At 43.6% G+C, this 9,963-nt stretch overlaps 1 protein-coding gene across 1 annotated transcript; it reads left to right on the top strand.

The window, feature by feature from the left end:
- Positions 1-6,584: 6,584 nt before the first annotated feature.
- Positions 6,585-8,842, top strand: LOC124309083 (uncharacterized). The gene is made up of 2 exons (XM_046772337.1): positions 6,585-6,815; positions 7,307-8,842. The coding sequence occupies exons 1-2, from the start codon at positions 6,585-6,587 to the stop codon at positions 8,840-8,842; spliced, it is 1,767 nt and encodes a 588-aa protein (XP_046628293.1).
- The last annotated feature ends 1,121 nt before the right edge of the window (positions 8,843-9,963 follow it).

The raw sequence follows: 9,963 nt of genomic DNA, 5'->3' as shown, positions 1-9,963 counted from the left end.
TCAAGCTCTTCTTGAATTCCGAGTATTATCCGTACGGTAACCTGAACTGGGACATGAGTCACAATCGCTTCGCATTACTGTACGAGATGTACGCAAACTTTCAAGCCACCTATTACGGCAAAGAACCCGAGCCTGTGTTGACGAAGAGCGAATTTCTACGGTACGAACCTCTGATTTTCATTGACTGTTCAAAACAAAACGAGGCTCTGAAATCTGGACCGGTAGATATTCGTATTGAATTTGAGGCTGAAAATAACTTTCCTACTGGTACATCTGCCTACTGCTTGATTTTACATGATCGTATAATTGAATATAACCCGCTGAGTGGTGGGGTGAGAAAATTGGTATAGAAACCTTGAACGTTGTGACAATCGACTCAGTATTTCTCACGATGGACTTCATATTCGACGTACAAGGATTCAGAAGACCGGGTCCCGGTTTTACACCAAAAGAGTTGGCAGTTGTTTCACTCGACGAAGATACCAACCCGTCAATTTTCCTCTTCGAACCTCCGTACGATTGGAATTATTTACTCGCTGCATTCAAAAGCGAAAATTTGTGGCTGTCACGGAATTATCATGGACTATCCTGGGAAGGTGGTGATTTACCTTTCGAGAAGCTCGACTTCACCATCGAATGTATGTCGCTGCGTGATGCTTCAACAGTTTGCGTAAAAGGTTTGTCGAAGAAAAGTCGGCTGCAGAAAATTCTGGATGAAAAAGTTGGGTTGTCCGTCGTTGCGGAAATTGAATAAAATGTCAGACACGAATTCAAACTGTACGCATCACGCTATATTACGTCCAAACTGTGCAGCTCAAAACGTATTGTAACTGCGAAATTTTTTACTCAAACACAAAATACAATCGGTATCTACTCGAACAGTTATTTATTCTCATTGCCTAAAGCATGGGTACGATACCGTCGAGTAAGAACACCCATATATCAGCATTATGAATTTCATGTCAAACTGTAATCTTGAGTTGTTTTTTTCAATAAAATATTTTGCATCGTCAATATCGACCGTTATTTCAGAACCTCTGTCCTGGTAGTTAAGATTTTATTTCAGAACCTTCCAGAATTCAACGTCGCACCGCAATCCGTTGTCCGCAGGCTGCTCACCGTCGAGTCGAAACTCGTCGGACGATTCTGAGTATTGTTTTCGTCGGACGATTCCAAGAATTGTTTGTCTAAAATTCAACGTCACACCGAAATCCTTTGACCGCATGCCGCTCACCGTCGAGTCGAAACACGTCGGACGAATTTTTAGTCAGTCTAGATTCGTTCAAGACCGTGAGAATCTTCTCGAACCTTCTGGAAGCTCTCAAAACCTGACACACGCCAGGATTCTCGGTCGAACGTTCGAGGATCCACGGGGTCCGCTCGAACGCCTGAGGATTCACAGAGTGCGCTCGGTAATGCAGTTATCGATTCCGCTCGATGAACATGATTTTCTTTACCGACAAAGAGCACAACTTATCCCACAAGGGGTAACACCACGGCAATTTCAGGCATTTTTCACCGACGATCATGGTCATTTGGAGGATTTTTTACTGACAATCATGGTCATTTGGGAGATTTTCTGACCGACAAACGGTCGGCAGAGCACGTTCTATCTTACAAGAGTGGGGGTAACTTTCAAGGGTTTGCGTCTGGGATGCACGTATAGGCGGATTGGTCGGCTTGGTCAGTAAAGAAGGTGTTTCTACGCAGAACCGGCCTTGTATATCTACTGGCTGGTATGTGCTGTAACGTGGCATTTTTGATGCCCGTTACAAGGGGTTCCTTGTACCCTGGGCGGAACCAAAATTTAGGAATTTACGAAATTGAGTCGCGAAGTCTTTGCAAAAGAGTGCCAGGACTAGACTCACGCATCCGAAACTACAAATGGGGACACCTTAGCGAATAGCAATATATTTCAGGTGTTTTTGTTCTTCCATTTTCCGAGTCACACCGGCATCAGGCAGAAGTTGGCACCGAATTCGAAGAAATCGCGAAGTGGCAGACTAGCGACAATTGAGGAGGAAGGATGTCGAGGCTTCGGAGGGGAAGCCGACGCAGTTCCCCGCATCGCGGGAATTCAAGGTGGACGCGATTCCCGCTCGCGGCCAGTGCGCCGCAACCTCTTTCCCTTCACTCTGCCAACAATTGATTAGCGAACTTGCGACGGACTGATTATCGACGAGGGAGCATCACGCTCACCACCAAGACGTCATGAAGTTGCGTGGAGGACAAGATTGCGATTTAGCGTCAAGTTCTGCGCCGCGATGCTATTAAAGGTGCGCGTCGAGTTGCGCAATCGACGAAATCGATGACGGATCGATTATTGCGTATTCTTGTTGGTAAGACGTCACGTATGGGACGGCGTTTCGAGATCCGTGTTCGGCAGGTCGTAGGTTTTTGAAACCACCCTAGTTCTAGGGGAATGGAAAGGGGGTTCCACGGATGTAGAAGATAAGTGCTGCTTCTATCCCCGCGATTGAATTCCGAGCGTAATCACGAAAAGGCTTGTCGAGTAACGGATAACCGTTTTGGATTTGCGTTATAGAAAAGTACGAAATTCTTTTGCTGATTCTGTTGCTCAATCACCATAGCCTGAGTACGCGTGTTAGAGAAGAGTAAATTTTGAGATCTTGCGAAAGTTGAGTAGAGTCACGGGTTTAAGTTGAGTATCTCTCGTTTTTGAAACTAAGTATAGAGGCTATTCCGCGTCAACCGGATCAGTCATCTCTCAGATATTTTTTCAATTTGGCATGTGGATTGTGTTGGGGGAGTTAGATTTCTGTACCAAAGCGCGAATCTCATAATGCAAAATTTGATTTTTTATTAACAATAACAAATTAGACTCCCATTTTTTTCAAAAATTCATAACTTTGGCAAAAAATTAGATACAATATATTTTTTTTTCCAAATTACGCGGAAAGCTCCATAGAATTCAAAAAAAAATACGAAATGGTAAAAAAAAGTTTTCATCAATTGTTTATTTAACAATTAATTTTTTAAAGATTTTTAAAACAGTGACCGGGACGATCAAAAATTTTTTTTAAAATTCTGACATGTTCCTTGAACAGTACTACGACCTGTGAATCAATTCCAGAGGGTTGTTTTTCTTCGTTTTCGAGTAAAAAATCATCAAAGATGTCGATGCACATGAAATTGCGGCGCGCCGAGTCTCTACGTAATGGCGGGCGACCAGTTGCCGTCCACCTCTACCCCGCGGTGGCGTCGCAGCGTTATTTTAGTCATTTTCACGATGTAGGACACGATTAAAGAATCTGAAAAAAATACTGTACCTTCACAAGGCCTGCTCAAAGCGATAAGTGAAGTTTCAAGAATGTGTTTTCATTTCAAAATAAATAGCAAGTTATGTAATTATTATCATTTATGTGCACTCTCATAGTGTGTAACCGTTATTTTGAATCTCTGTAATAAAAAAACGGTGAAAAACACATTCCTGAAACTTCACTTATCGCTTTGAGCAGGCCTTGTGAAGGTACAGTATTTTTTCAGATTCTTCAAGCATGTCCTATATCGTGAAAATGACTCTAAAATAACGCTGCGACGCCACCGCGGGGTAGCGGTGGACGGGAACCGGCCGCCCGCCATTACGTAGAGACTCGGCGCGTCGCAATTTCATGCGCATCGACACCTTTAATGATTTTTTACTCGAAAACGAAGAAAAACACCCCTCTGGAATTAATTCACAGGTTGTAGTACAGTTCAAGGAACATGTCAGAATTTAACGAAAATTTTTTGATCGTCTCAGTCACTGTTTTAAAAATCTTTGAAAAATTAATTGTTAAATAAACAATTGATGAAAACTTTTTTTCACCATTTCGTATTTTTTTTGAATTCTATGGAGCTTTCTTCGTAATTTCAAAAAAAAAATATATTGTATCTAATTTTTTGCCAAAGTTATGAATTTTTGAAAAAAATGGGAGTCTAATTTGTTATTGTTAATAAAAAATCGAATTTTGCATTATGAGATTCGCGCTTTGGCACAAAAATCTAACTCCCTCCACACAATCCACATGCCAAATTGAAAAAATATCTGAGAGATGACTGATCCGGTTGACGCGGAATAGCCCATAGCCGAATTCCGCTGTACCGGGTCGAGCCGCGTTATCGGGTTGTTCAGTGTCACCTCTCGAGTGGGTCGGGAAGTGCTGAATTGGAGTGCTCGGGTCAGCGAATAACGTTTTGGAGGATTTTGAGAAGGTATGATTTCGGATGCGTTGCGGTAGGGTACAGTTTAGGTTACGTTTAGTTTCGCTTGCGCTTAGTTCCGTACCCTTTTAATTAAGATAATGTTAATTGAGTTGTGTCGCCTTGAGATTGTGTTTAGTTGAAGTGACATTTAGTGGTGCTTGCGCTTAGTTAGGTTGCGGCTTATTTAAGATAGTGTTCAGTCGAGTTGAGGTGATGTATAGTCGAAGTTGCCGTTGCGTTGAGCAGCGGTTGAGACGAGAAGTTCGAGTATTGAGTTTTGTATGCGTCTGAAATATAGTGGCGTTGCGGATCTGTTTATTTGAAATAAGCATTGGGTTGAGTTATGTTATCACGTTTAGATTTAAGGCAGCTCGTGGTAGCGTCGAAGCTCCGAGTCATGTGAAATCTCGGGTGAGATTGAGGACGCCGTCTGTTCGGTAGCCCGACGGTGCACCGTCGAGAAAGTAGTTTTAGTTTCGGTTTTGAGCAATTATTGCTGTGGGGAAGAAATGGCGAATTCGCAAATTGAGAATAACGTATGGCCATTTTGTCAGGGTTGAGTGAAAATTAGTTATGGAGCCGCGAGCTCAGTAGAGTAAGAAATAAAGTAGGTTACGTGTCATTTTCTGTTTATTTTTAGAATCGCAATGAGCGACTTTTGGATTATTTTTGTTTGTTTTTGTATCACCGCCATTGTGAAATATAAGATTGTATTTCACTTCTTTTGTTAAGTAGCGTGTGTTTTTCAAGTGTGTCTCTCTCTCCAAAAATTACCCCTGCCCTCTTCGCGGTACTGAGCTACCGAGCATATTCCCGAGGTGTAGCGCATTAATGATTTCGAGGCGTGTTGATCACGCCAGGCGCCCAACAAAACATCGCAATATTGTTTTAGATCAAGGGTACATCGTGGACGCCAAATTATTGTGCATGCAGTAATTTCTCGGTCATTTTTTTCGAGTGACCGAGGAGCGGGAAAAATCCGAGTCACAGTGCACATGCAGTTTTTGGGTTTCATTACGTTAAATTTTTGCCTGTATGCCACGTGGTGCACGCTCTACGAATGATTGGCTGGCTGGTTTTTGCTCGGTGGAGGGCGGGTGTGGTTCCTTTCGTATAAATTCGAACAGTGGTTTGAAACTTCTCTAGCATTTTGAAAAATCCTTTGTGTAGAAACAAGCATTCGGTAAAGTGAGTTGTGAAAAAAGGTGTCTTTTGAAAAACCCGAAGACTTCAACGAGTTTCTATTTTTTTGAGTACTTTATAGAATATAAGTATATATATGGTGTTGCACCAATCCTCTTACGATACCGTGAATGCCGATTTGAATTCCATAATGATTATCACATTTGATTAGTATGTTAACGAAGTTTTTCTATTTGTTTCAACTCTTCGGTATTCCCTTGTCACGAACGCCGCATATGTGCACACCAAAATATGTGATTATATACCAATATGTCATTGATTATCAATATCGCTTTTAAAATAGACGAGGAAGCATAGCCTCAAATTCATCATTATATTCATATAATTGAACCATTATATAAAACAGTTCGTGGCACGACCAAAGCGCACCGGCGTAGTTGATCGTTGCAACATCAGCGTCCCCGCGCCCGCCAGATCCCAGGTGTAATTAACACCGGGATGAGGCGAGCGCGAGATCACGCGCTTCAGGAATGATCATCGCGAGGCAAGCCTTTGTTCTAAATTGTAAAATCAGCAAAAACCTTGCTCGCTGTCCGACGCTCCATGGGGCGTCGGACGAGCGAGTGAAGTTAGTCCCGTTCGAGACAGCTGAGAACGACCTTAACGGAACCCGGCTCCTTGGAAGCAATCGCGTATAGAGGTTGTAAGTCCTTTTCCGCCACCGACGATTAGAGGGTAATACTCTGATCTATACGCGGTCGGGAAGGCTTGTCGCGTCACGGTGTCAGTCTTTCGAAGTTGGTAATAAGTGCTTGAAGTTGTGCCACGAACTCAATCAAGTTGTGTAGAGATAAGAGTGATCATAACTGAGCGAGAGAGTGAGTTAGAATTCGAAGTAGAAACCACCAAAGAGTGAGTAGGTGTATGCATGCAATTATTAGGTTAAAAAAATTGTAAGCTTCCTCGTTACCGATTTCTTGCATTCCAATTTGATTTATTACAACTTGGTTCCCTAGTAAACATTCTATCACAGTATAATTAAATCCTCCAACTCATTTCCCAGGGATCACCCTGTAGAGGACGATCACCTACCAACCCACGAAAAAAATTAAAATAAACCTCTGCGAAAATCTAGAGGGTCAAGTCGTCGCAGGCAAGATCGCTCCGCACGTGACACCCTATCACCATATCCATAAAAATTTAGGAAAAATCATAAAATCATATTAAAAAAAAATATGAACGGCTGGAAAAGAGGACCATTGGACTGCCCACCCCCTTCACCACCACCTTCACCAACATACAAACGGGTGAGTAGAGGGGCAGATTATGAGGAGGAGGATGATGAGGATGTGGTTGATAGCGACGCTGATACGCTGGTTATCGACCATGAACAGTGTATTGATGATAGCGATGGTGATGATGGTGATGATTACGATGTAGATGTTCACGAGTTTGAACATAATTTGGTTGGTGAGCATCATCTCGAATCAGCATCATCATCGGGCGATGAGGAGGAGGAGGAGGAGGAGGAGGAGGAGGAGGAGGAGGAGGCTGAGGTGGAGGATGTTTGGAATGGTGGTGATGGTGATGGTGAGTGGGTGGTATTGAATATCTGAGAAGTGGACGTTGAGTTCGAGGACGGTTTTGACGGCTACGAAGCCGTATACATCCGATTCGGTATGCTTCTGGATGGGCTCGATCACATCCGCTAACTCATGGAAGACCTTGGCAGAGCTGACGATCAGGGCTATTATTCGGAAGAGGATTGGTGTGTAGCACTACATTAAAACAAAATTCTAGTATCTTCCATACTTTCTCTGTATCCGTCATTTTGAATAGGTGAAAACTTTTTTGGGTTAGAGATTTATCATGCATATGAATGATGAGTGCAGCAGCATCAACTTTTTCCATTTCGGTTTGCTCTTTGTACAGATTTTTCATCGCGAATCAATTTTAGAAAGAAAAATTGCCATCTCATCCCACTCGCGAGTATGATTCAAGTGATGATGATGATGATGATGATGAGTGGCCGATCGTTGATTGGGGTGAGGATAAGGAGGCAGAGGAAGAAATAATTACAGGCTTTTCCGAAGCAACATGCGAGTTATCGCTGGAGGAGCTTCGGGAACTTGTTGAGGACGCGCGGGCTGCCCGAGTGAGGCTAAACAGTATAGGTAGAGGGGTGACGCTGATGCCAACTCTGTATGAGGTGTATGCGATGGCATTAGCAGAAAGGTTAGAAAGAAAGGTAGAGGAGGAGGGCATGATACCGCAAAATAAAACTGGCTTCAGGAAAGGAATGGGTACAATTGACAACGTATATGTGTTCAACTATTTAATCAATAGACAGGTGGGAAGGGATAAGGGAAAGATGGTGGCGTTCTTTGTGGACTTAAAAGCGGCGTTCGATTCGGTGGACAGGAAGGTGCTGTGGGAGACTACGGAAAGGAGAGGGGTGAAGCAAGGGCTAAGGGTAAGGATAGAGGAAATTTACAAGAAAACAAAGAGTCGGGTGAGGAGCGGGGGAAAGGTCGGAGTGGCGTTCTGGACGGCCAGGGGGGTAAGGCAGGGATGTCCGCTCAGTCCGCACGTATTCAACCTGCTGCTGGCGGATTTAGAAGAGGAAATGGGGAGAGGCAGAAGGGTTGGGGGGGGGGGGGTGGAGTTGGCCGGCGGCAGGGTATGTACGTTAGCGTATGCTGATGACATAGTGCTACTAGCGGAACGTGAAGAGGAGATAGAGGTAATAATTAAGAAGTTAGAAAGGTATATGGATAGGAAAAGGCTGACGGTAAATGTAGGGAAATCAAGGATTATGAGATTTAGGAAAGGAGGTGGCAGAAGGAAAAAAATGGATCGGAGATGGAATGGGAAAAGGATAGATGAGGTTAAAGAGTTCAGCTGTCTAGGGTGTAGAGTAAAGTGCAATGGGGGACAGGAAGCACACGTGAAGGAGAGAGTACGGAGGGCAGGGGTAGTAATGAGGCAGGTATGGGGAATAAGAAAAAGAAGGTTTGGGAGGGATTGGGAAGAAAGGATTTGGTTATTTGACAGGCCGGTATGGACGGTAATAGAGTACGCATCGGAGATATGGGGGTGGAGGGAGTGGAGGGCGGTCGAGGCGGAACAGGATAGATTTTTGAGATGTACATTAGGAGTGGATGGGCGATCACCGGGATATTTAGTAAGGGAGGAACTACAGAGGGAGAAACTAAGGATTAGGGCAGGGAGAAGGGCATGGAATTTTGAAAGGAAGCTGGAGAGAGGGGAGGGTAGCGAGCTAACTAGGAGATGCTGGGGAGAGATAAGGGAAAAGGCAGAAGTTGGGAGGCAGGGATCGAGATGGGAAAGAGAAAGGGAAAGTTTCTTTGAGGAAAGGGGGGCAGAGAGTAGAGAGGTAGTCGCGAGAAGGGAGAGTGGAGAGGTGGATTTTAGGAAAATAGAGGAGAGAGAGAGAGGGAAGAACAGAGAAAAGAGAGGTGGGAGAAAATAAGGGAATCGAGGTACAACAGATGGTACAGGCTAGTGAAAGGAGAAGGGATACCAGGGTATCTGGGAAAGGGTTGGGGGGAAAGCAGGTGGACAAGGGTGGCAAGATTTAGATTAGGAAGCGAGATGAAGGAGGCAAGGTACTGGGAAGAAGAGGAAAAGAGAAGGTGTAGGGTGTGCGGGGGGGAGGAGGAAACATGGGAGCACGTATGGGAAAGGTGCGTGGGCTGTGATAGAAGGGGGGAAAGCTGGCAGGAGGTGGTGAGGGAGATGTTAGGTGAGGAGGGGGTGGGAGAAGTCTGGATGAGAGAACTGGAAAGGATCAGGGATGTACAAGAGAATGAAAGAGTGAGAGATGAATGGGAAATGGAAGTCGATTAGGATAAGGACGAATAGGGAATAGAATAAGATATTTATTCATGAAAAAATTCTAAACGAAAAGCTATTCTGTCATACCCTAGCCGGTGCTGCTGCTGCCGCGTTCCTATTTTTTCGTTCTTCGCCACGATCACGTGCGTCAATCAGGTAGTGGCCCACGAGGCGCAGAATATCTTTTTCACTCTGCCCGCCGTATTTTTCCAATGTTGCACCTACAAAAAGTGGATGATGATAATTAGAAAACAATTATAAACATGTGTGTCGAAAAAATGTTCCGACAAAAATAAATTTTCCATATTCGCCGTAATAATAACTGTTGAATAAACTTATGAAGTGTTGACAAGATAAGTTCAAAGATTTGACGAGCACGTGGTTACCCTAGAAGTGGTTTTATTCAACATAGCTGATTTGCCATCTACGGTGATTTATAGGTAAGTTATCTCAATTACAAGTATTATTTGAAGATGGTTGATTTTTGAATTAACTAATTTTGAGGAAGGAACCTCGACCTAACCTAATCTGAGCAGAGTAGTCAAGTACATTCTGTGAAATGTCGGTTGAGGGAGGGATACGGCAGTGAATAGTGTTAAACATGAATCTAGAATTTATTACGGTCCCTATAAGCTTGGAAATTCATGATGCTTTCTTATTTACAGATAGGCAAATGTTCGTTACGCTAACTGATGTGCTGGATTAATGTTGTAAAGGAAGTTTCAGTGAGGGTGCCCTTGTTATATTTTATTATAT

Source organism: Neodiprion virginianus, chromosome 7, assembly GCF_021901495.1.
Source record: "Neodiprion virginianus isolate iyNeoVirg1 chromosome 7, iyNeoVirg1.1, whole genome shotgun sequence".
Lineage (NCBI taxonomy): Eukaryota > Metazoa > Arthropoda > Insecta > Hymenoptera > Diprionidae > Neodiprion > Neodiprion virginianus.
The sequence above is the reverse complement of the archived record's forward strand: the minus strand, read 5'-3'. Positions and strand labels throughout refer to the sequence as shown.

Coding starts and splice junctions, on each gene's coding strand:
- LOC124309083 (XM_046772337.1), top strand. CDS start 6,585: ATGAACGGCTGGAAAAGAGGACCATTGGACTGCCCACCCCCTTCACCA. Junction 6,816..7,306: donor ACGAGTTTGAACATAATTTG/GTTGGTGAGCAT, acceptor AATCAATTTTAG/AAAGAAAAATTGCCATCTCA.